Genomic DNA, 27,636 nt, shown 5'->3' with positions numbered 1-27,636 from the left:
TCCTTGTCTTTAGGTATTTACACGTTATAACTACTCCGCTCCAGTCCTTGTCTTTAGGTATTTACAACGTTATAACTACTCCGCTCCAGTCCTTGTCTTTAGGTATTTACAATGTTATAACTACTCCGCTCCAGTCCTTGTCTTTAGGTATTTACAACGTTATAACCACTCCGCTCCAGTCCTTGTCTTTAAGTATTTACAACGTTATAACCACTCCGCTTCCGTCCTTGTCTTTAGGTATTTACAACGTTATAACTACTCCGCTCCAGTCCTTGTCTTTAGGTATTTACAACGTTACAACTACTCCGCTCCAGTCCTTGTCTTTAGGTATTTACAACGTTACAACTACTCCGCTCCAGTCCTTGTCTTTAGGTATTTACAACGTTATAACCACTCCGCTTCCGTCCTTGTCTTTAGGTATTTACAACGTTATAACTACTCCGCTCCAGTCCTTGTCTTTAGGTATTTACACGTTATAACTACTCCGCTCCAGTCCTTGTCTTTAGGTATTTACAATGTTATAACTACTCCGCTCCAGTCCTTGTCTTTAGGTATTTACAACGTTATAACTACTCCGCTCCAGTCCTTGTCTTTAGGTATTTACAACGTTATAACTACTCCGCTCCAGTCCTTGTCTTTAGGTATTTACAAAGTTATAACTACTCCGCTCCAGTCCTTGTCTTTAGGTATTTACAACGTTATAACCACTCCGCTCCAGTCCTTGTCTTTAGGTATTTACAATATTATAACCACTCCGCTCCAGTCCTTGTCTTTAGGTACTTACAACATTATAACCACTCCGCTCCAGTCCTTGTCTTTAGTTATTTACAATGTTATAACCACTCCGCTCCAGTCCTTGTCTTTAGGTATTTACACGTTATAACCACTCCGCTCCAGTCCTTGTCTTTAGGCATTTACAACGTTATAACTACTCCGCTCCAGTCCTTGTCTTTAGGTATTTACAACGTTATAACCACTCCGCTTCAGTCCTTGGCTTTAGGTATTTACAAAGTTATAACCACTCCGCTCCAGTCCTTGGCTTTAGGTATTTAAAACGTTATAACTACTCCGCTCCAGTCCTTGTCTTTAGGTATTTACAATGTTATAACTACTCCGCTCCAGTCCTTGTCTTCAGGTATTTACAACGTTATAACTACTCCGCTCCAGTCCTTGTCTTTAGGTATTTACAAAGTTATAACTACTCCGCTCCAGTCCTTGTCTTTAGGTATTTACAACGTTATAACCACTCCGCTCCAGTCCTTGTCTTTCGGTATTTACAATGTTATAACCACTCCGCTCCAGTCCTTGTCTTTAGGTATTTACAACATTATAACTACTCCGCTCCAGTCCTTGTCTTTAGGTATTTACAAAGTTATAACTACCCCGCTCCAGTCCTTGTCTTTAAGTATTTACAACATTATAACTACTCCGCTCCAGTCCTTGGCTTTAGGTATTTACAACGTTATAACAACTCCGCTCCAGTCCTTGTCTTCAGGTATTTACAACGTTATAACTACTCCGCTCCAGTCCTTGTCTTTAGGTATTTACAACATTATAACTACTCCACTCCAGTCCTTGTCTTTAGGTATTTACAAAGTTATAACTACCCCGCTCCAGTCCTTGTCTTTAAGTATTTACAACATTATAACTACTCCGCTCCAGTCCTTGGCTTTAGGTATTTACAACGTTATAACAACTCCGCTCCAGTCCTTGTCTTCAGGTATTTACAACGTTATAACTACTCCGCTCCAGTCCTTGTCTTTAGGTATATACAACATTATAACTACTCCGCTCCAGTCCTTGTCTTTAGGTATTTACAACGTTATAACTACTCCGCTCCAGTCCTTGGCTTTAGGTATTTACAACGTTATAACAACTCCGCTCCAGTCCTTGTCTTCAGGTATTTACAACGTTATAACTACTCCGCTCCAGTCCTTGTCTTTAGGTATATACAACATTATAACTACTCCGCTCCAGTCCTTGTCTTTAGGTATTTACAACGTTATAACCACTCCGCTCCAGTCCTTGTCTTTAGGTATTTACAACGTTATAACTACTCCGCTCCAGCCCTTGTCTTCAGGTATTTACAACGTTATAACTACTCCGCTCCAGTCCTTGTCTTTAGGTATTTACAATGTTATAACCACTCCGCTCCAGTCCTTGTCTTTAGGTATTTACAACGTTATAACTACTCCGCTCCAGTCCTTGTCTTTAGGTATTTACAACGTTAAAACTACTCCGCTCCAGTCCTTGTCTTTAGGTATTTACAACGTTATAACTACTCCGCTCCAGTCCTTGTCTTTAGGTATTTACAACGTTATAACTACTCCGCTCCAGTCCTTGTCTTTAGGTATTTACAACGTTATAACCACTACGCTCCAGTCCTTGTCTTTAGGTATTTACAACGTTATAACTACTCCGCTCCAGCCCTTGTCTTCAGGTTTTTACAACGTTATAACCACTCCGCTCCAGTCCTTGGCTTCAGGTATTTACAACGTTATAACCACTCCGCTCCAGTCCTTGTCTTTAGGTATTTACAACGTTATAACGACTCCGCTCCAGTCCTTGTCTTTTGGTATTTACAACGTTATAACCACTCCGCTCCAGTTCTTGTCTTTAGGTATTTACAATGTTATAACTACTCCGCTCCAGTCCTTGTCTTTAGGTATTTACAACGTTATAACTACTCCACTCCAGTCCTTGGCTTTAGGTATTTTCAATGTTATAACGACTCCACTCCAGTCCTTGTCTTTAGGTATTTACAACGTTATAACCACTCCGCTTCAGTCCTTGGCTTTAGGTATTTACAAAGTTATAACTACTCCGCTCCAGTCCTTTTCTTTAGGTATTTACAATGTTATAACTACTCCGCTCCAGTCCTTGTCTTCAGGTATTTACAACGTTATAACTACTCCGCTCCAGTCCTTGTCTTTAGGTATTTACAATGTTATAACTACTCCGCTCCAGTCCTTGTCTTCAGGTATTTACAACGTTATAACTACCTCGCTCCAGTCCTTGTCTTTAGGTATTTACAAAGTTATAACTACTCCGCTCCAGTCCTTGTCTTTAGGTATTTACAATGTTATAACCACTCCGCTCCAGTCCTTGTCTTTAGGTATTTACAACGTTATAACTACTCCGCTCCAGTCCTTGTCTTTAGGTATTTACAACGTTAAAACTACTCTGCTCCAGTCCTTGTCTTTAGGTATTTACAATGTTATAACTACTCCGCTCCAGTCCTTGTCTTTAGGTATTTACAATGTTATAACCACTCCGCTCCAGTCCTTGTCTTTAGGTATTTACAACGTTATAACTACTCCGCTCCAGTCCTTGTCTTTAGGTATTTACAACGTTAAAACTACTCCGCTCCAGTCCTTGTCTTTAGGTATTTACAATGTTATAACCACTCCGCTCCAGTCCTTGTCTTTAGGTATTTACAATGTTATAACTACTCCGCTCCAGTCCTTGTCTTTAGGTATTTACAACGTTATAACTAGTCCGCTCCAGTCCTTGTCTTTAGGTATTTACAAAGTTATAACTACTCCGCTCCACTCCTTGTCTTTAGGTATTTACAACGTTAAAACTACTCCGCTCCACTCCTTGTCTTTAGGTATTTACAACGTTAAAACTACTCCGCTCCAGTCCTTGTCTTCAGGTATTTACAAAGTTATAACTACTCTGCTCCAGTCCTTGTCTTTAGGTATTTACAATGTTATGACTACTCCGCTCCAGTCCTTGTCTTCAGGTATTTACAACGTTATAACCACTCCGCTCCAGTCCTTGGCTTTAGGTATTTACAAAGTCATAACTACTCCGCTCCACTCCTTGTCTTTAGGTATTTACAATGTTATAACTACTCCGCTCCAGTCCTTGTCTTCAGGTATTTACAACGTTATAACCACTCCGCTCCAGTCCTTGGCTTTAGGTATTTACAAAGTTATAACTACTCCGCTCCAGTCCTTTTCTTTAGGTATTTACAACGTTATAACTACTCCGCTCCAGTCCTTGTCTTTAGGTATTTACAATGTTATAACTACTCCGCTCCAGTCCTTGTCTTTAGGTATTTACAACGTTATAACTAGTCCGCTCCAGTCCTTGTCTTTAGGTATTTACAAAGTTATAACTACTCCGCTCCACTCCTTGTCTTTAGGTATTTACAACGTTAAAACTACTCCGCTCCAGTCCTTGTCTTCAGGTATTTACAAAGTTATAACTACTCTGCTCCAGTCCTTGTCTTTAGGTATTTACAATGTTATAACTACTCCGCTCCAGTCCTTGTCTTCAGGTATTTACAACGTTATAACCACTCCGCTCCAGTCCTTGGCTTTAGGTATTTACAAAGTTATAACTACTCCGCTCCACTCCTTGTCTTTAGGTATTTACAATGTTATAACTACTCCGCTCCAGTCCTTGTCTTCAGGTATTTACAACGTTATAACCACTCCGCTCCAGTCCTTGGCTTTAGGTATTTACAAAGTTATAACTACTCCGCTCCAGTCCTTTTCTTTAGGTATTTACAATGTTATAACTACTCCGCTCCAGTCCTTGTCTTCAGGTATTTACAACGTTATAACCACTCCGCTTCAGTCCTTGGCTTTAGGTATTTACAAAGTTATAACTACTCCGCTCCAGTCCTTTTCTTTAGGTATTTACAATGTTATAACCACTCCGCTCCAGTCCTTGTCTTTAGGTATTTACAACGTTATAACTACTCCGCTCCAGTCCTTGTCTTTAGGTATTTACAACGTTATAACTACTCCGCTCCAGTCCTTGTCTTCAGGTATTTACAAAGTTATAACTACTCCGCTCCAGTGCTTGCCTTTAGGTATTTACAACATTATAACTACTCCGCTCCAGTCCTTTTCTTTAGGTATTTACAATGTTATAACTACTCCGCTCCAGTCCTTGTCTTCAGGTATTTACAACGTTATAACCACTCCGCTTCAGTCCTTGGCTTTAGGTATTTACAAAGTTATAGCGGATGCACTAAGGATGATTTTTCAGAATTCATTAGACTCGGGAACAGTGCCGATGGATTGGAGGGTAGCTAACGTTACCCCACTATTCAAAAAGGGGGGTAGGGAAAAAGCAGGTAATTACAGACCTGTAAGCCTTACATCAGTTGTGGGCAAAATGCTGGAGTCCATCATTAAGGATGAAATAGCGGAGCACTTAGCAAATGGGGACAGGATAGGACAGAGTCAACATGGATTTACAAAGGGTAAATCGTGCTTGACTAATCTATTGGAATTTTTTGAGGGAGTAACTGGTAGAATAGATGGGGGAGAGCCAGTAGATGTGGTGTACCTGGACTTCCAAAAGGCCTTCGATAAGGTCCCACATAAAAGATTAGCATGGAAAATTGAGGCTCATGGGATAAAGGGGAAAGTTTTGGCGTGGATAGGGAACTGGCTGTCAGATAGAAAACAGAGAGTTGGAATAAACGGCTCATTTTCTGAATGGCAGGCAGTAACAAGTGGGGTACCACAGGGATCTGTCCTGGGCCCCCAGCTGTTCACAATTTACATTAATGACCTGGATCAGGGAGTCGGATGCAGCATTTCCAAATTTGCAGACGACACTAAACTAGGAGGGGGGGTGGGCTCAGAGGAAGAGACCAGGAAGCTCCAGAGCGATTTGGACAGACTGGGCGATTGGGCGGATAAATGGCAGATGCACTATAATGTGGACAAGTGCGAAGTTATCCACCTTGGGTGCAGGAACGGGAGGGCAAATTATTATTTAAATGGCAATAGATTGGGAGAGGGGGAAGTACAGAGAGACCTGGGTGTTCTTGTACACCAGTCACTGAAGGCGAGCATGCAGGTGCAACAGGCGGTCAAGAAGGCAAACGGTATGCTGGCCTTCATAGCAAAAGGGTTAGAATACAGGAACAGGGATACCTTGCTGCAGCTGTACAGGGCACTGGTGAGACCACACCTCGAGTACTGTGTACAGTTTTGGTCGCCTCATCTGAGGAAGGATGTTCTTGCCATGGAGGGGGTGCAGCGGCGATTCACCAGGCTGATACCAGGAATGGCGGGAATGACCTATGAGGAGAGACTATGTAGTTTAGGGATGTACACACTGGAGTTTAGAAGATTGAGAGGGGACCTCATAGAAGTGTATAAAATTCTGACAGGTCTAGACAGACTGGATGCAGAAGGAATGTTTCCCTTGGCGGGTGAGAACAGAACTAGAGGACATAATTTAAGGATAAGGGCTAAACCATTTAGGACAGAGATGAGGGGGAATTTCTTCACTCAGAGAGTGGTGAACCTGTGGAACTCATTGCCACAGAGGGCAGTGTACGCCAGCTCATTAAATATATTTAAGAGGGAATTAGATATATTTCTACGGGCAAAAGGGGTTAAGGGTTACGGAGAGAAGGCGGGGACGGGATACTGAATTAAAGGATCAGCCATGATCTCATCGAATGGCGGAGCAGGCACGAAGGGCCGAATGGCCTACTCCTGCTCCTATCTTCTATGTATCTATGTATATAACTACTCCGCTCCAGTCCTTGTCTTTAGGTATTTACAATGTTATAACTACTCCGCTCCAGCCTTGTCTTTAGGTATTTACAACGTTATAACCACTCCGCTCCAGTCCTTGTCTTTAGGTATTTACAACGTTATAACTACTCCGCTCCAGTCCTTGTCTTTAGGTATTTACAATGTTATAACCACTCCGCTCCAGGCCTTGTCTTTAGGTATTTACAACGTTATAACCACTCCGCTCCAGTCCTTGTCTTTAGGTATTTACAATGTTATAACTACTCCGCTCCAGTCCTTTTCTTTAGGTATTTACAATGTTATAACTACTCCGCTCCAGTCCTTGTCTTCAGGTATTTACAACGTTATAACCACTCCGCTCCAGTCCTTGTCTTTAGGTATTTACAACGTTATAACCACTCCGCTCCAGTCCTTGTCTTTAGGTATTTACAACGTTATAACTACTCCGCTCCAGGCCTTGTCTTTAGGTATTTACAACGTTATAACCACTCCGCTCCAGTCCTTGTCTTTAGGTATTTACAACGTTATAACTACTCCGCTCCAGGCCTTGTCTTTAGGTATTTACAACGTTATAACCACTCCGCTCCAGTCCTTGTCTTTAGGTATTTACAACGTTATAACCACTCCGCTCCAGTCCTTGTCTTTAGGTATTTACAACGTTAAAACTACTCCGCTCCAGTCCTTGTCTTCAGGTATTTACAACGTTATAACTACTCCGCTCCAGTCCTTGTCTTTAGGTATTTACAATGTTATAACTACTCCGCTCCAGTCCTTGTCTTTAGGTATTTACAATGTTATAACTACTCCGCTCCAGTCCTTGTCTTTATGTATTTACAATATTAAAACTACTCCGCTCCAGTCCTTGTCTTTAGGTATTTACAAAGTTATAACTACTCCGCTCCAGTCCTTGTCTTTAGGTATTTACAAAGTTATAACCACTCCGCTCCACTCCTTGTCTTTAGGTATTTACAACGTTAAAACTACTCCGCTCCAGGCCTTGTCTTTAGGTATTTACAACGTTAAAACTACTCCGCTCCAGTCCTTGTCTTTAGGTATTTACAACGTTAAAACTACTCCGCTCCAGTCCTTGTCTTTAGGTATTTACAACGTTAAAACTACTCCGCTCCACTCCTTGTCTTTAGGTATTTACAACGTTAAAACTACTCCGCTCCAGTCCTTGTCTTTAGGTATTTACAACGTTAAAACTACTCCGCTCCACTCCTTGTCTTTAGGTATTTACGTTAAAACTACTCCGCTCCAGGCCTTGTCTTTAGGTATTTACAACGTTATAACTACTCCGCTCCAGTCCTTGTCTTTAGGTATTTACAATGTTATCACTACTCCGCTCCAGTCCTTGTCTTTAGGTATTTACAATGTTATAACTACTCCGCTCCAGTCCTTGTCTTTAGGTATTTACAATGTTATCACTACTCCGCTCCAGTCCTTGTCTTTAGGTATTTACAATGTTATAACTACTCCGCTCCAGTCCTTGTCTTTAGGTATTTACAATGTTATAACTACTCTGCTCCAGTCCTTGTCTTTAGGTATTTACAATGTTATAACCACTCCGCTCCAGTCCTTGTCTTTAGGTATTTACAATGTTATAACCACTCCGCTCCAGTCCTTGTCTTTAGGTATTTACAATGTTATAACCACTCCGCTCCAGTCCTTGTCTTTAGGTATTTACAATGTTATAACTACTCCGCTCCAGTCCTTGTCTTTAGGTATTTACAATGTTATAACTACTCCGCTCCAGTCCTTGTCTTTAGGTATTTACAATGTTATAACCACTCCGCTCCAGTCCTTGTCTTTAGGTATTTACACGTTATAACCACTCCGCTCCAGTCCTTGTCTTTAGGTATTTACAACGTTATAACCACTCCGCTCCAGTCCTTGTCTTTAGGTATTTACAACGTTATAACTACTCCGCTCCAGTCCTTGTCTTTAGGTATTTACAACGTTATAACTACTCCGCTCCAGTCCTTGTCTTTAGGTATTTACAATGTTATAACTACTCCGCTCCAGTCCTTGTCTTTAGGTATTTACAATGTTATAACCACTCCGCTCCAGTCCTTGTCTTTAGGTATTTACAACGTTATAACCACTCCGCTCCAGTCCTTGTCTTTAGGTATTTACAACGTTATAACTACTCCGCTCCAGTCCTTGTCTTTAGGTATTTACAACGTTATAACCACTCCGCTCCAGTCCTTGTCTTTAGGTATTTACAACGTTATAACCACTCCGCTCCAGTCCTTGTCTTTAGGTATTTACAACGTTATAACCACTCCGCTCCAGTCCTTGTCTTTAGGTATTTACAACGTTATAACCACTCCGCTCCAGTCCTTGTCTTTAGGTATTTACAACGTTATAACCACTCCGCTCCACTCCTTGTCTTTAGGTATTTGCAACGTTATAACCACTCCGCTCCAGTCCTTGGCTTTAGGTATTTACAACGTTATAACTACTCCGCTCCAGGCCTTGTCTTTAGGTATTTACACGTTATAACTACTCCGCTCCAGTGCTTGCCTTTAGGTATTTACAACGTTATAACTACTCCGCTCCAGTCCTTGTCTTTAGGTATTTACAACATTATAACCACTCCACTCCAGTCATAGAGATACAGCACAGAAAGAGGCCCTTCGGCCCATCGTGTCCGCACCGACCATCAAGCCCTGTCTATTCTAATCCCATTTTCCAGCACTTGGTCCGTAGCCTTGTATGCTATGGCATTTCAAGTGCTCATCCAAATGGTTCTTGAATGTTGTGAGGGTTCCTGCCTCTACCACCCTTTCAGGCAGTGTGTTCCAGATTCCAACCACCCTCTGGGTGAAAAAGTTCTTCCTCAAATCCCCTCTAAACCTCCTGCCCCTTACCTTGAAACTATGCCCCCTTGTTATTGCCCCCTCTATTAGGGGAAAAAGTTCCTTTCTATCTACCCTATCTATGCCCCTCATAATTTTGTACACCTCAATCAGGTCCCCCCTCAGCCTTCTCTGCTCCAAGGAAAACAACCCCAGCCTGTCCAGTCTTTCTTCATAGCTGAAGCGCTCCAGCCCAGGTAACATCCTGGTGAATCTCCTCTGCACCCTCTAAAAAGCAATCACATCCTTCCTATAGTGTGGCGACCAGAACTGCACACAGTACTCCAGCTGTGGCCTAACCAGCGTTTTGTACAGCTCCATCATAACCTCCCTGCTCTTATATTCTATGCCTCGGCTAATGAAGGCAAGTATCCCATATGCCTTTTTAACCACCTTATCCACCTGTTCTGCTGCCTTCAGGGATCTATGTACATGCACACCAAGATCCCTCTGATCCACTGTCTTTCCTAGTGTCTTACCATTCATTGTGTATTCCCTTGCCTTGTTAGTCCCTCCAAAATGCATCACCTCACACTTTTCAGGCTTAAATTCCATTTGCCACTGTTCCGCCCACCTGACCAACCCATCTATATCGTCCTGCAGACTGAGGCTACCCTCCTCGCTATTTACCACCCCACCAATTTTCGTGTCATCTTGTCTTTAGGTATTTACACTGTTATAACTACTCCGCTCCAGTCCTTGGCTTTAGGTATTTACAACATTATAACTGCTCCGCTCCAGTCCTTGTCTTTAGGTTTCTTCCTAACCTCAGTTCACATAATTACAACCAGGGTAAAGCCGAACCCAGAAAGGGCCATTAGGTTCATTGAGAACGCTGGTTTCACAGAGCAGGGGTACTCTTTCCTCATGTATTTTTTCGTCTACTCGGTTATTCTATCAAGCAATAAATCCACAGCCTCTCCTGCTGACTCACAAATTTAGTCAACAATTACTCTACCATATCTGTTTAAAGTTATGCCTCCATTCTTCAACCTGTTACTTTCCACACAGAACAATGCCGTGATCCAAACAAATAAACTCCTGTGTTTCACGAAAATTTACATTTTACATAGCTCTAAAAATTAGAATCCCATCCCTAACTCACGTTTCATGCAGGCCTTTAATGAAGGAATGATTTGAAAAATTAGAGCCAGACCTTTCAGGAGTGAAATTAGGAAACACTTCTCCACACAAAGGGTGGTAGAAGTTTGGAACTCTTTTCCACAATTGGCAATTGATGCTAGATCAATTATTAATTTTAAATCAGAGATTGATCGATTTCTGTTAACCAAAGATATTAAGGGATATGAGGCAAAGGCGGGTATATGGAGTTGAGCCGCAGATCAGCCATGATCTCATTGAATGGAGGAACAGGTTCGAGGGGCTGAATGGCCTCCTCCTGTTCCTATGTTCGTATGAACCACACTGGGGCAATTTCAACCTAACCTGACATCGGGAAATTGACGGAATCGGGTGCAACGCTGGTTTCACACGTTGTCTGATTTTACTCTCCAATGAAGTCAGTGGAAAGTAATATTGGGCTGGGTGTAAAACTGACGTTCCACCCGATCGATCCTGTGGGATCCTGCCCAGCGACTTAGGTTACAATGACCCCCAGTAATTGACTCGACAGGCAGTCCGATCTGCAAGTTTATCTGACTGTGACGTATGGATATATGGAAGGACAACAGAACCAAGGTTCTGAAAGCCCCCAAGTGACCTATGCAAGGGATAATATAAGCTAAATAAACTATTGTAAATTATCAATAGCAGCATGTAATAAATGCTAAGTGTATGCGCGATCGTGTTTCTCCTTTTTTTGAAGATAGAAATTCCTAGTCGGGGTTGCTGTACAGGAACACTTAACACCATGGTTTATTCTCCCCTTCATTGTAGCAGAGGCACAAACTGTACTTCAGCTGAGTAAAATCATACTTCAGTTAACATCGGGGAGAGAAGGATCTGTTTGATTGGCCTTGGTGGGGATTCACCAGAATGATACCAGGGCTAAATGGGTTAAATTATGAGGACAGGTTGCATAGACTAGGCTTGCATTGCCTTGAACATAGAAGATTAAGGGGTGATCTAATTCAGGTGTTTAAGATGATTAAATGATTTGATAGGGTAGAGAGAGAGAAACTATTTCCTCTGGTGGGGGAGCCCAGAACAATATGAACAATATGGGCATCCATGAGGCACTGTGGGCCATCAGCAGCAGCAGAATTGCATTCCACCACAATCTGTAACCTCATGGCCAGGCATATCCCTCACTCTACCATTACCATCAAGCCAGGGGGACAACCCTGGTTCAATGAGAGTGTAGAAGAACATGCCAGGAGCAGCACCAGGCGTACCTAAAAATGAGGTGCCAACCTGGGGAAGCTGCAACACAGGACTACATGCATGCTAAAAAGCGGCTAAGCGATCCCACAATAAACGGATCAAATCAAAGCTCTGCAGTCCTGCCACATCCAGTTGTGAATGGTGGTGGACCATTAAACAACTAACGGGGGGAGGAGGAGGCTCCAAGAATATCGCCATCCTCAATGATGGTGGAGCCCAGCACGTGAGTGCAAAAGACAAGGCTGAAGCATTTGCAACCAACTTCAGCCAGAAGTGCCAAGTGGGTGATCCATATCGGCCTCCTCCTGAGGTTCCCACCATCACAGAAGCCAGTCTTCAGCCAATTCGATTCACTCCACGTGGTATCAAGAAACGACTCAGCGCACTGGATACAGCAAAAGCTATGGGCCCCGACAACATCCCGGCTATCGTGCTGAAGTCTTGTGCTCCAGAACTAGCCGTGCCTCTAGCCAAGCTGTTCCAGTACAGCTACAACACTGGCATCTATCCGACAATGTGGAAAATGTCCAGGTATGTCCTGTCCACAAAAACCAGGACAAATCCAACCCGGCCAATTACCGCCCCATCAGTCTACTCTCAATCATCAGGAAAGTGATGGAAGGTGTCATCGACAGTGCTATCAAGCGGCACTCACTCACCAATAACCTGCTCACTGATGCCCAGTTTGGGTTCCACCAAGACCACTCGGTTCCTGACCCCATTACAGCCTTGGTCCAAACATGGACAAAGGAGCTGAATTCCAGAGGTGAGGTGAGAGTGACTGCCCTTGACATCAAGGTAGCATTTGACCGAGTGTGGCATGAAGGAGCCCTAGTAAAACTGAAGTCAATGGGAATCATGGGGAAAATGCTCCACTGGCTGGAGTCATACCTAGCACAAAGGAAGATGGTTGTGGTGGTTGAAGGTCAATCATCACAGCCCCAGGACATCGCTGCAGGAGTTCCTCAGGGCAGTGTCCTAGGCCCAACCATCTTCAGCTGCTTCATCAATGACCTTCCCTCCAACATAAGGTCAGAAATGGGGATGTTCGCTGATGACTACACAGTGTTCAGCGTCATTCACAACTCCACAGATAATGAAGCAGTCCATGCCCGCATGCAGCAAGACCTGGACGACATTCAGGCTTGGGCTGATAAGTGGCAGGTAACATTTGTGCCACAGAAGTGCCAGGCAATGACTATCTCCAACAAGCAAGAGTCTAACCACCTCCGCTTGACATTCAATGGCATTACCATCACCGAATCCCCCACTGTCAACACCCTGGGGGTCACCATTAACCAGAAACTTAACTGGACCAGCCACATAAATACTGTGGCAATAAAAGCAGGGCAGAGGCTGGGTATTCTGTGGCGAGTGTCTCACCTCCTGATTCCCCAAAGCCTTTCCACCATCTACAAGGCACAAGTAAGGAGTGTGATGGAATACTCTCAACATAAGAAGTAGGAGCAGGTGCAGGCCATATGGCCCCTCGGGCCTGCTCCGCCATTCAATAGGATCATGGTTCTCCACTTGCCTGGATGAATGCAGCTGCAACAATACTCAAGAAGCTCGACACCATCCAGGACAAAGCAGCCCGCTTGATTGGCACCCCATCCACCACCTTAAACATTCACTCCCTGCAGCACTGGCGTACCGTGGTTGCATTGTGTACCATCTACAAGATGCTCTGCAGCAACTCGCCAAGGCTTCTTCGGCAGCACCTCCCAAACCCGTGACCTCTTCCATCTAGAAGGACAAGGGCAGCAGACGCATGGGAACACCACCACCTCCAAGTTCCCCTCCAAGTCACACACCATCCTGACTTGGAAGTATATCGCCGATCCTTCATCGTCGCTGGGTCAAAATCCTGTAACTCCCTCCCTAACAGCACTGTGGGAGTACCTTCACCACACAGACTGCAGCGGTTCAAGAAGGTGGCTCACCACTACCTTCTCAAGGGCAATTAGGGATGGGTAATAAATTCTGGTCTTGCCAGCGACGCCCACATCCCATAAACAAATTTAAAAAACACTCCCTCTGAGGTAAGTATATCCTTCCTTAGATAAGGAGACCAAAACTGTTTACAGTACGCTAGGTGCGTTCTCACCAGGGCCCTATAGAATTGCAGTGAGACATCTTTACTCTTGTACTCCAATTCCTTTGTAATAATGGCTAACATACCATTTATTTTCCCAATTGAAAGGGGATACAAGCGTAACATTAGTGCTCGGCCATTCGGGGTGATGTCAGGAATCGCTTCTTCACACAAAAGGTAGTGGAAATCTGGAACTCTCTCCCCCAAAAGTCTAGGTCAATTGAAAATTTCAAAACTTTTCATTGGTCAAGGGTATTAAGGGTTATGGAAAGAAGGTGGATAGATGGAGTTAAGATACAGATCAGCCATGATCTCATTGAATGGCAGAATAGTTTCAAAGGGTTGAATTGCCTCCTCCTGGTCCTATGGTTCTTTGGTATATTTCACTTTTCTGTCATAGCTTGTACAAAACCATTTTAAGCCTTTCGCTGACTGGATGGCTTTTGTCCTGTCATTGCCAGTTGTGTTATCTCTCGCTACCTATTTATGAACTACAAGTCTGCCGGGACTGTGATCAGTAAAGTTAAACTAAGGTTATTGTAGAGATATAAGCAGCATTGTGCTTAGAAAAAGACCAAAGAAAGCCCTGACTGGTTTCGCAGTGAAATAGAATAGAAATATACATATTTTTAAAAAAGTAATATTAGCCCGAAAGCAGTTTGAAGCTGAGGGGGTGAAATTCGGCTTGAGCGGGGCTACAAAACGATGGCTATCGCACCTATTGCCCGTTACATGTCCCGTCCGACATTCAGTTCTGTTGACTTCAGTCGACTTAACTCCCCGCCCCCTGCCTTGGTCACTTAATCATAGTAAGCATGGAGAAGCCAGAAAGGTGAAGAAGGAACATGGTTATCGGTGTCATAAGTTCACGTTAAGGAAGTGGGTTTCTTTCTTTGGAAGATAAAGAAAGAACTTTTATTTGTATCAAGCCTTTCATTACCACAGGACATCCCAAAGCACTTTACAGCTAAGTAAGTACTTTTGGACTAGAATGTAGGAAAGACGACAGCCAATTTGTGCACAGCAAGGTCCCACAAACAGCAATGTGACAATGACCAGATAATCTGTTTTAGTGATGTTGGTTGAAGGAAAAGTATTGCCAGGATACCGGGGAGAACTCCCCTGCTCTTCTTCGAATAATGCCATGGAATCTTTTACATTCACCTGAGAGGGAAGACGGGGCCTTCGTTTAACATCTCATCTGAAAGACAGCTCCTCTGATAGTCCAGCACTCTCTCAGCACTGCACTGGAGTGTCAGCCTAGATGTGGTGCTCAGGCCTGGAGTGGGGCTTGAACCACAACCTTCTGACACAGGGGCAAGAGTGCTGAGCCATGGCTAACACAGTAACACAGAATCAGAATCGACTCCATTTAAGTGTTCGGCATTGTTGAGTGAACGGACAAACCAGGTCGAACATTATTCACCACAATGAACAGTTTAACTACCAGAGGACACAAGTTGCAATCAGAAGGTTTGGGAGGAAGGAGGAAATCCATTTTACTCAAATTGCAATAGAGTTAAAATCTGAAACTCTTTCCCCACAAAAGGCCATGGATGCCGGGCTAATTGCAGCTTTCAAGACTGAAATCGTTAGATTTTTGTTGGGTAAGGTTATTCAGCAATATGGAGCTAAGGCGGGTAAATGGAATTGAGGTAGAGATCAGCCATGATCTGATTGAAGGCCCGAGGGTGAATGGCCTGCTCCTGCTCCTCTGTTCCTAGAATATCCCGGGTGGTTAGAGAATGTCAGCACAGTGGGCATCATAAATGGCTTCCATGGGCAATTGGAAACATTTCTGGGAAAAGCGTCCGTTGTATGATATGGTGAGAAGGTGACCAGGCACGGCTGATCCATCACAGCAGTTTGAATAATTTGCCTAGTGGCCTTTAGCCACTGGTACAAATTCTCGTGGTGATTGTTCACAGCTACGGAAAGTTCCCTTTAAACGTGCCTTACTGTGTTTTGGCAGATTTTTCCGAGTCTGAAAGGCCTCTGGTCAATTCACTCCTCAGCATGTTGCTGCAGAGTGCGGAGGACTCCACCGACCCCGATCCTGCTGCCTTCCTCGCTTTGCGTCTGACCAGCCGACACAACCTGAAAGGGGAGCGGCGATTTCGGCAGCGCCTCGCTGAAACCGTCATCAGAAAAGTGAAGGAAGGTAAACATTCAGCATTTAAAGAAATCCACTCAAAGACACTGGCCATGGGTGGGCACACAAAGCAGGTGGAATCGCTTTGGCCGACAGTCATACGACTTGCCCGATATTCAGTCCTATCAAAGTCAATGGAATTGAATATCGGATGGGGCTTTTCACAGGTGACTGATACAATACTGCCTGCTTTGTGTCCCACCCAAGTGTAAATTCAGCCCCAATGGCTCTCATCGGATCTGATAACACTACTTACATGATAATGACTAGCACATGGTTATTCATTCATTGATTGATGGTAAATGGACGGATGAATGGAAGAATAACAGAACAGAGTCTGTGAAAGTCTTTACAATGACCCACATAATGAAAACATAAACTAAATAAGCCATTCAAGTTGTAGCTAAGCTTGCTGTAATAGCTGTGAATGATATTCTTGACTATGTTTCTCCTTCTTTCCCTGTAGGTGAAGATTTTCCCATTGGCCCTACTGCTCTCTACACGTTAGCTTTCAGGTCCGCCTGCCTGGACCCGGCCAGTATCTCCGATGGGCGCAGCCACATTGATCTGGTGGATCTTCTCGGTCATAAGCTAAAGCAGGAGATCCAAAACCTAGGCATGTAACGGAAGCAATAGTATAAGAGAGTTAAGTTGCATCCTCTGGCTGATGGAAGGAGACCTTGCCTGAGAGGAGATCCAGCTTCTGCTCCAGCCACAGGGTTATTCAGAAATTTCTATAACCATACAGAAGATTTTCATAATCAAATAATGTCCTTGAGCCTCCACAAAGAAAGCTCGATCAGTTGACGTTTTCAAACACTGTGCCTGTAATTATATGTACTCAGTGCACACTCATCACCTCCAAGTTCATCCATTATCAGACAAAAGAGATGTTCTAAATTAGATTTCCTCTCATTCTTTTGTTCTTTCTATCTTTTTTTGTTCTTTCTTCCTTCCTTTTCTTTCCTTTTTTTCTTTCCTTCTCTCTTTCTTCCTTTCTTTCTTCCTGTTGTTCTGTCATTCTTTCTATTGTAGGAACGGGGGTTCCTAACGGAAAGACTGAGTTCTGCTCAGGCAATCAATCAAACGAACTTTAATGAAACAAACAGGTTTTAACAAGAAACTGCTGGACAATGTCCAATACAGGTCTGCTCGAGGACTGCTAGGGCCGCTCCCCCGCTGACGTCATGATGTCATGACGTTCTTCCCGCCAGTCGGGGATCACATGATGAACGGCATGACGTCATCACTTTTTGACCGCGCTGTTAAAGGAAACGCGTGCTGCTCAGTTAAACAATACAGATAAAGATACAGACACCGGTTGTGGCTAACATGCTGTTAAAGGAATTATGTACAAATGATCTGAGTCCTTTGGTGGCTCCGCCACACTACCTTTATTTATTTCTCTCTTCTCCCTTTTTCCTTCCTTACCTTTCTTTCTTCATTCTTTCCTTCCTTCCTTCCTCCTCGCTTCCATTTCTTTAGCCCTAGCATTTCTCTTTTTCTCACTCTACCTTTGTTTTTCTCCCTCTCTCACACTCTATCTGTCTAGCATCTGTCTATCTCCATCTCCATTTTCTATATCTATCTACATCTTTACTTCTCACGTTTTGTCTCTTTGCATTCTTGAGTTTTGTTTTGTGACTTTATTTGTTCAGTTTATACCTGTTGTAGTTTAAGCATTTCATGGTGCTTTTCACAATTACATTATTTGTATTGTTCACTTTTGTCCCTTCACATATACTTTTAATATTGTTGAAAGCCCAATCTGTTTGATGGTCACCTTGGCTTGGCTCTTGTGCTGCAATTAAACATCTTGCTTCAATGTTACAGAGACGAATAGATGGCCTCTTACAGACTACTACCAACTCACTTTAGCAGTCCTAGCACTCTGCATAGAAAAGCAACCTGTCTCTACATATTTTGTGGAGGAGCTCATTGATAGAATTATGAAACATAAAGCTCCATTTGGAAATACTTTCTCTATTGGTGAGTGAGATTCACTGTAGCTGTCATGTACTGTCTGATGGGCACTTTAAAACTTAACCATGGCCTTTTCTCAGATGTCAATGGGCTTGTTGTCCATTTCCAATACCAGTGACCTGTAATCTCTGCTTAACTTTATTTGATTCCTTTGTCTCCTGTGGCATCTTCCATTCTTTAGCTCCTGTTAGCTTCACCCCAAATGCCGTTCCTGGAATACAAAAGGGAGAAAATGATGCTTCAGTTGAAAAGAGCCTTGGTCAGATCCCCGACCTTTTCCCTTGTCCACAAAGAGTGTTTCCCAACGATCAGCCTTACTAACAAGCTCCAGATTTTCTGTTTTTCTCTCCTTATCAGCACTTCTGAAGTTCCTCTTCTTCCCTCTCATTTTTGCTTCAAAATGAAAAGCTCTGTGTGACTTCAGAACAGCGACTGGCATCCCACAAGTCAAAAAATGTTCCTTTTTTTGTCATCGTTATCTGGAAATGGGATATGAACTGCACACTATTCTTGATGGTTATTTCAGGGTTCCAGTTACCCTGACAGGGGTTCTAGTGAGACATGCCCTTTTGTTTTACTCCTCTTGGATTGGAAACATCTAAGGAGTGAAATTGGACTTGGACGGGCACACAAAACAGGTGGAATCCCATTTGCTGCCAGTTATACAACACGCCCGATCTTAATTTCTATGGAAGGGAACTGAATATTGGGCGGGGCATGTAATGGACAACCAATGCGATAGCATCTGTTTTGTGTCCAGCATATGCCCATTTTCACCCCCCTATTTTTATTCAAGAGCCTCCCAATCTGTGGGCCTCAACATCACTATTTCTGCCTGCCCGACTCAGGTTTTTCCATGGTGGCACCATGGTGGGGCGGCAATGTTAGTGTTGGGTGATGATGTACGATGGGTGATATTGAATTACCTGCCTATTTGACATCTCGCCTGATTTTCCCTTCTGTTGACTTCAATTGAATGCACAATCGGGTGGAGTGCAATGTTCCCTGTAATTTTTTGGGGGGGCTGCGTGGCCCATTCAAAATTCTGCGCATGCACATTTAATTCAATTTAAAAGCCAGCTCATCGGCTGCGCAGGGCCCCTAGAGCGCTGTGCGGCTGGACCCCCAGAGCGCTGTGCGGCCGGACCCCTAGAGGGCTGCGCAGCCAGACCCCTAGAGCGCTGCGCGGCCATAGCTTAGAGGGAAGATTAGCGAGGTATATAATGGGCAGATAATTCACTATCACCTGTTCTTGCACCATCACCCAATGTTTAAATGCTGCCCCATCACTTTCTCTCTAGTTATACTTCTGGATACGTGACCTATCCACGCCACCACCATCATTTACTAATTCACAAGTGTAAACTCGTTTTACAAAAACAACAACTTGCATTTCTATAGTTCTTTTAACATAGTAAAACATCTGGAGGCGCTTCACAGGAGCGTAATCCAACAACATTTGAGACCGAGCCACATAAGGAGATATTAGGACTGGTGACCAAAAGCTGGGTCGAAGAGGTAGGTTTGAAGAAAGAAAGAAAGACTTGCATTTCTATAGTGCCTTTCAGGCCATCAGGACATCCCAAAGTGCTTTACAGCCAATGAACTACTTTTTTGTTTGAGGTGCAGTCACTGTTGTAATGTGGGAAGCTTGGCAGCCAATGTGCACACAGCAAGCTCCCACAAAATGATGTTGATAATGACCAGATAATCTGCTTTAGTGATGTTGATTGAGGGATAAATATTGGCCAGGACACCGGGGAGAACTCCCCTGCTCTTCTTCCAAATAGTGCCATGGGATCTTTTTCATCCATCTGAGAGGGCAGACGAGGCCTCGGTTTAACATCTCATCTGAAAGACAGAGCGATTTAAAGGAGGGGAGAGAGGTAGAGAGGTGGAGGTAGGTTTAGGGAGGGAATTCCAGAGCTTAGGGCCCCGGCAGCTGAAGGCACAATGATGGAGCGATTAAAATCTGGGATGCTCAAAAGGCTAGAATTGGAGGAGTGCAGATATCTCTGGGGAGGGGGGGTGGGTTGTAGGGCTGGAGGAGATTACAGAGATAGGGAGGGGCGAGGACATGGAGGGATTGGAAAACAAGATGAGCCTTCTAAGCATTCCCAGTGGACCCCTTTCAGTAAATTACATCCACTAAAGGAGACGTCTTCTTTTGTTGGCTTATTTTTCTATTAGGCCTTAGCGTTAACACCCTCTGCTCAGCATCTTCCGAATTCCAGTTCTTGCAGAATTTACTCCAGCCCTAGCTATTCTCATCTGCATTCATTCCATTCCTACAGAGATGCCCGTTACTGGTTTCTCTCCTTACTTGAGAACTCTTCTCTGTTAGCTGGACGCTGCACTGTTCACTTTCCTGTGACTCATTCCATTCTTTAAGCTATGTGGTCCTGAGCTCCCAGCCGGGTATCTTTTGCTGAGATGTAGTGACTGTGGGTTCCAGGATGTGTGCATCTGATCCCAAGTCCCACCTGCTTTCTTCCTGAATCAGTATACAGTGTTCACCCTGCAACACCGAGGGGGTCATTTTAACTCTGGGCAATGGTGTCAAACGGGCAATATGTACTTGCCTGCCCATTATACACGGCACCCAATTCTCCCTTCAACTGACGTCAATGGAAAGAAAAATTGGGCGTGGTTTATGTTGGGCAGCTAATGCAACATTGGCCATTTTACATAGGGACAGGAGGAGGCCATTCAGCCCCTTCAACCTAGTCCACCATTCAATCAGATCATGATTGATTGGTACCTCACCTCTGATTACCTGCCTTAGCTCCATATCCCTTGATACCCTTACCAACAAAAATCCATCGATCTCAGTCTTGAAAGCTCGAGTTGTCCCAGCATCCACAGCCTTTTGGGGGAAGAGAGTTCCAGATTTCCACTACCCTTTGTGTGAAAAGGTGCTTCCTGATTTCCCTCCTAAATGGTTTAGCTCAAATTTTAAGATCACCATCTGCAAATATTTTAAATGCCACTCCCCCGACACTGCCCTAAGTAGGAAGAGTTTCCAGTGTGGTGTCCAGCTGCATCGCTTCTTTTTGCTTTACACATGTGAAGATCCTTTTTGCAATAAGCACAAAGTTGTTGCAGTTTTACATCCACAAACACACCAGACCAGAGATTTATCACATGAATGATCTTTCTTTTTTAAAAGTAGGCAGGTTCAAGTAATAAAACTGTCAGTTTGAGGCTGTACAGGCATTGGATAGAATCATAGAATAGTACAGCACAGAAAAAGGCTATTCGGCCATCGAGTCTGCACCGGCTCTTTCGAAGAGCAATCCAGTTAGTCCCACTCCCCTGCTCTTTCCCCATATCACTGCAATATTTTCCCCCTCAAGTATTTATCCAATTCCCTTTTGAAGGCTACTATTGGACCTGTATCCTCCACCCTATCAGGCAATGCATTCCAAAGCAAGCCTGAAGGCTTTGTATCTTAATGCTAGAAGCATTAGGAACAAGGTGGATGAATTAGTTGTGGAAATAGAGGTAAACAAGTATGATTTGATTGGGATTACAGAAACGTGGCTGCAGGGTGGGCAAGGCTGGGAACTTAACATCCAGGGATATACAATATTTAGGAAGGATCGGCAAAAAGGTAGGGGAGGTGGGGTAGCATTGCTGGTAAAGGAGGGGATTAATGCAATGGAAAGGAAGGATATTAACTCGGATGAAACGGAATCTGTATGGGTAGAAATGAGAAATAGCAAGGGGAGGAAAACGTTAGTGGGTGTGATATATAGGCCTCCAAATAGTAATATGGAGGTGAGGGAAGAAATAAAAAGGGAAATTAGAGAAGCGTGCGATAAGAGCACAGCTGTCATCATGGGTGACTTTAATTTACATATTGATTGGACTACCCAAATTAGTAAAAATTCTGAGGAGGAGGAATTCCTGGAATGTTTTCGGGACGGTTATCTGGACCAATATGTCGAGGAGCCGACTCGAGATCAGGCCATTTTAGACTGGGTATTGTGCAATGAGAAGGGACTTATCAGCAATCTTCTTGTACGAGGCCCCTTGGGTCAGAGCGATCATAATATGATCGAGCTCTCAGTCGAGATGGAGAGTGAGGAAATTGAATCAGAGACTAAGGTCCAGAACCTAAATAAAGGGAATTACGAGGGTATGAGACGGGAATTGGGTAAGATTGATTGGGTGGTGTTTCTGGGGGGATTGACAGTGGATAGACAATGGCAAGCATTCAAAGATAGAATGGAAGAATTCCAGAACATGTTTATACCGGTTTGGCATAAAAATAAACCTAAAAAGGTGACTCAACCGTGGATAACGAGGGAAATTAGGGACAGCATAAAATCAAAAAAAAGGGCATATCAACTGGCAAAAAAAAGCACCAGACCGGAAGATTGGGGGCAGTACAGGATACAGCAAAAGAGGACAAAGGGATTAATCAGGAAGGGGAAAATAGAATACGAAAGTAAACTTGCAGCAAACATAAAGACAGACTGCAAAAGCTTTTATCGGTATATCAGGAGGAAAAGACTGGTAAAATCCCAAGTCGGTCCCTTGCAGTCCGATTCGGGAGAATATATAATGGAGAATAAGGAAATGGCAGACCAATTAAACTCATACTTTGGTTCTGTATTCACAAAGGAGGACACAAATAACCTCCCAGGAATATCGACAAACATAGGGACTAATGAGAGGGAGGAGCTGACAGAAATTAGTATCTCTAGGGATATGGTGTTGGGTAAGTTGAGGGGACTGAAGGCCGACAAATCCCCGGGGCCTGATAAACTACATCCTAGGGTACTTAAGGAGGTGGCCCTGGAGATAGCAGATGCTCTAAGGATCATCTTCCGGAACTCCATTGACTCGGGAACAGTACCCGTGGATTGGAGGGTAGCTAATGTTACCCCAATATTTAAAAAGGGGGGTAGAGAGAAAGCAGGGAATTATAGACCAGTAAGCCTTACATCGGTTGTGGGCAAAATGCTAGAGTCCATTATTAAGGATAAAATAGCGGAGCACTTGACAAATGGGGAAAGGATCGGACAGAGTCAACATGGATTTACAAAGGGTAAATCGTGTTTGACTAATCTGCTGGAATTTTTTGAGGAAGTAACTGGTAAAATAGATGGGGGAGAGCCAGTGGATGTGGTGTACCTTGACTTCCAGAAAGCCTTCGATAAGGTTCCACACAAAAGATTATCATGCAAAATTAAGGCTCATGGGATTGGGGGCAAAGTATTAACGTGGATAGAGAACTGGCTGGCAGATAGAAAACAGAGAGTTGGAATAAACGGCTCATTTTCGGAGTGGCAGGCAGTGACCAGCGGGGTGCCGCAAGGATCTGTCCTGGGACCCCAGCTGTTCACAATATATATAAATGATCTGGATCAGGGAATTGGATGCAATATTTCCAAATTCGCTGACGACACTAAACTAGGAGGAGGGGTGGGCTCTGATGAGGATGTCAGGAGGCTACAGTGCGATTTGGATAGGTTGGGGGAATGGGCGGATACGTGGCAGATGCACTATAATGTGGATAAATGCGAGGTTATCCACTTTGGGGGTAAAAACAGGAGGGTGGATTATTATCTAAATGGCAATAGATTGGGAGATGGGGAAGTGCAGAGGGACCTGGGTGTTCTTGTGCACCAGTCACTGAAGGAGAGCATGCAGGTGCAACAGGCAATTAAGAAGGCAAATGGTATGTTGGCCTTCATATCAAGGGGGTTCGAGTATAGGAATAGGGATACCTTACTACAGCTGTACAAGGTGCTGGTGAGACCGCATCTGGAGTATTGTGTACAGTTTTGGTCGCCCCATCTGCGGAAGGATGTTCTTGCCATGGAAAGAGTGCAGCGGCGATTCACCAGGCTGATACCTGGAATGGCGGGAATGACCTACGAGGAGAGATTGAATAGTTTGGGCTTGTACTCACTGGAGTTTAGAAGATTGAGAGGGGATCTCATCGAAACATATAAAATTATGGCAGGCCTGGACAGGCTGAATTCAGAGAGAATGTTTCCAATGGCAGGGGAGCACAGAACCAGGGGCCACAGTCTAAAAATAGCGGGCAAATCATTTAAAACAGAGATGAGGAAGAATTTCTTCACTCAAAGAGTGGTGAGCCTGTGGAATTCCCTGCCACAGAGGGCTGTGAAGGCTAATTCAATAAATATTTTCAAGAGAGAATTGGATATATTTCTGAAGGCTAAGGGGATTAAGGGTTACGGAGAAAAGGCGGGGACGGGGTACTGAACTGGTAAGATCAGCTATGATCTCAGACGAAGATCAGCCATGATCTCATTGAATGGCGGAGCAGGCTCGAAGGGCCGAATGGCCTACTCCTGTTCCTATCTCTATGTTTCTATGTTTCTAAATCCTAACCCTTCATTTTGTAAAAAATCTTTTCCTCAAGTCGCCTCTGGTTCTTTTGCCAATCACCTTAAATCTTTGCCCTTTGGTTATCGACTCTTCAGCCATTGGAAAGTTTCTCTTTATTTACTCTATTTAAACCCTTCATGATTTTAAACACCTCCATCAAATCTCCTCTTAGCCTTCTCTACTCTAAGGAGAACAACCCCAGCTTCTCCAGTCTATCCACATAACTGTAATCCCTCATCCCTGGAAACATTCTAGTAAATCTCTTCTGCACCCTCTCCAAAGCCTCCACATCCTTCCTAAAGTGCGGTGCCCAGAATTGGACTCAATACTCCAGCTGGGGCCGAACTAGTGTTTTATAAAGGTTTAGCATAACTTCCTGGCTTTTGTACTCTATGCCTCTTTTTATAAAGCCCAGGATCACAGAGGCTTTATTAACTCCTTTGTTAACCTGTCCTGCCACCTTCAAAGATTTGTGCACAAACACCTCCAGGTCTCTCTTTTCTTGCACGCCCTTTAAAATTGTACCATTTAGTGTGTGTGATCTCTCCTCATTCTTCCTACCAAAATGTATCACCTCCCACTTGCGTTGAATTTCATCTGTCATGTGTCCACCCATTCCACCAGTCTGTTTGTCCTCTTGAAGTCTATTATTATCTTCCTCATCGTTTACTACACTTCCAAGTTACTTCATCCTTATGATTGAGGGATAGTTAAGTGCAGGTTCCGGTCAATGTTCCTCCTATTTTTTTTTTGAGTGTGCGGCTCCTTTAAGGGACTGCGCGGCCCATTCACAGTTTTGCGCATGTGCAAAATGTAATGTTGGAAAAGGCGGTCCTGGGCTACGCGGCCCTGCAGCTTAGAGGCAACGTTGGTTCCAATAGTCCATGTCAAGAGCAACATAAATAGCCCTAACCACCTGCACATGCTTCATACTTGAATGCTCCGGCTAATCTATATGAAGATCTAGGAGGTAATTTTAACTTTATGGGGTGGTATATAATGGGCCGCCCATTACACACCCTGCCCGATTTTCCTGTCCATTGAAGTCAACAGAAGATGTGTCTAATGGATGGCCAGTTCAATATCGCCAGCACCAAAAGTTAAAATTACTCCTAGAGGATCGACGGCTTTTGTAATTTAGTGCATCGCCAAAAAAAAAGATTCAATGGAAAACAGTCCATCAGCAGTAATGGGGTTCATTCTGTATGTTGTAGACACGGGCTCCATGTCTGTCCTTGCTCTAAGTTGTTTACATCGCTCCCCACTCAGTGAGATCTCAAAACTTAAAATCGAGAAATCCATTGTGCGACTGCTGCAGGAAATCCTTGGGAATGAGCAAAAGAATGGGACCATTGGGACTATCTACAATACAGGCCTCGCTGTTCAGGCAAGTAAGAAGTGAAACAAAAAATTACAGAATAGAGTTAACTGTTCAACGTGTTTGACTGTGGGTTGCAATCCAGCCACTGTTTGGGACGTGAAAACACATGGCACAAATCAGACAATAATTAGGATCCACGGGGAGGTACTTGTGACTACGTGCAATGGTGTAACACGGGCGATATTGAACCAGCCGCCCATTATACACCCTGCCCGATTCAGAGGAGGAGGCATGTCCTATACCTGTGGGGGGTGGGGGGAGGACACCACTCCTCTCCCTCTCCCCTCCAGCAGCTGGTGTTGCTCTGCCTCGCCTCCTCTCCTCCTACCATTCCTCCTGCAGGCCAAGGGGGACCCCTCGCAAGGTATCCATGACCAAGCACTCCCTTTCTCCTGGTGACTCCTATAAGGTCTCCAATAAGGTGCAGTAGCACAGCACTCACTCTCTTTAGGTGAAGTCCTCAGAGATTTTCCAGAATAAATGTTGATCGAGTGTTGGTGAAGTCTTGACAAAGTGTCCCAGAAAGTCTCCCGATGTGTATCAAAAGTCCTCTTCAAACCTCCAGCAGCAATGAGCATGAAATGGTGAGTATCCCTTTAAGTGGTGAGTATCTCCTTAAGTAGCACTTGAAAATGACCCGTTGCTTAAAAAGGGAGAAAAGGATAGACCGAGTAATTACAGGCCAGTCAGCCTAACCTCGGTGGTGGAAAATTTATTGGAAAAAATTCTGAGGGACAGGATAAATCTTCATTTAGAAAGACACGGATTAATCAGGATTAGTCAGCATGGATTTGTTAAGGGAAGGTTGTGTCTGACTAACCTGATTGAATTTTTTTAATTCAATCCGGTGAAGTGTGAGGTAATGCATTTGGGGAGGGCTAACAAGGAAAGGGTATGCACATTAAATGGTAGGACATTTAGAAGTGTGGAAGAACAGAGGGATCTTGGAGTACATGTCCACAGATCCCTGAAGGTAGCAGGCCAGGTAGATAAGGTGATTAAAAAGGCATACGGAATACTTGCCTTTATTAGCCGAGGCATAGGATATAAGAGCAGGGGGGTTATGCTTCAACTGTATAAAACACTAGTTAGGTCACAGCTAGAGTACAGTTCTGGTCAGTACATTACAGGAAGGATGTGATTGCACTAGAGAGGGTACAGAGGAGATTTACGAGGATATTGCCAGGGCTGGGGAATTTCAGCTATGAGGAAAGATTGGATAGGCTGGGGTTGTTTTCTTTGGAACAGAGGAGGCTGAGGGGAGACCCAATTGAGGTGTATAAAATTATGAGGGGCCTAGATAGAGTGGATAGGAAGGACCTATTTCCCTTAGCAGACGGGTCGATAACCAGGAGCATAGATTTAAAGTAATTGGTGGAAGGATTAGAGTTGAGTTGTGGAGAACTTGTTTCACCCAGAGGGTTGTGGGGGTCTGGAACTCACTGCCTGAAAGGGTGGTAGAGGCAGGAACCCTAACCACATTTAAAAAGTACTTGGATGTGCACTTGGGATGCTCTAACCTACAGGGCTACAGACCAAGAGCTGGAAAGTGGGATTAGGCTGGACAGCTCCTTGTCGGCCGTCACGGACATGATGACCTCCTTCTGTGCCGTGTTTGCTCCCAATCAGCTGGTTGCTGATTGGAGAGGGCATTAGTTGAAGCGCTAGCCACGAAAATACCGTGCAGCCTCTTTAATGAGCGCCAGCAGGCATTTTAAGAGGCAATCAGCAGTTTAACAAGCCTCCGGGCGGCCGCTCCTAGCGCTGGCTTCAACTCCTTTACCAACATCGCATCTTTCGCTAAACGTGGGCTAAACCGACGTTTCAGCTGAAGATCTCATCTTGGCCACCTCACCACCTCTTTAGCATCTAAAGTATTCGACAAAAATCTCCTCCTCTAATCTTCCAAAAAAAAATCGGCAGGAAGAAATATCCCC

The 27,636-nt window shown here is 44.0% G+C and overlaps 1 protein-coding gene across 1 annotated transcript in view; it reads left to right on the top strand.

Moving 5' to 3' along the window:
- The window catches only part of LOC147121641 (cobalamin binding intrinsic factor-like), a 38,892-nt gene that overhangs the window by 9,653 nt on the left and 1,603 nt on the right, over positions 1-27,636 (top strand). The window contains exons 2-5 of the mRNA XM_085982058.1: positions 15,787-15,975; positions 16,433-16,582; positions 17,800-17,955; positions 25,533-25,705. Coding sequence (XP_085838184.1) covers positions 15,787-15,975; positions 16,433-16,582; positions 17,800-17,955; positions 25,533-25,705 — 668 coding nt within the window. The remainder of the gene's footprint in view (positions 1-15,786; positions 15,976-16,432; positions 16,583-17,799; positions 17,956-25,532; positions 25,706-27,636) is intronic.

This window comes from Somniosus microcephalus, chromosome 3 (assembly GCF_052327205.1).
Source record: "Somniosus microcephalus isolate GS21.2 chromosome 3, FLI_Smic_1.0, whole genome shotgun sequence".
Lineage (NCBI taxonomy): Eukaryota > Metazoa > Chordata > Chondrichthyes > Squaliformes > Somniosidae > Somniosus > Somniosus microcephalus.
This window is presented reverse-complemented; position numbering and strand designations above follow the sequence as displayed.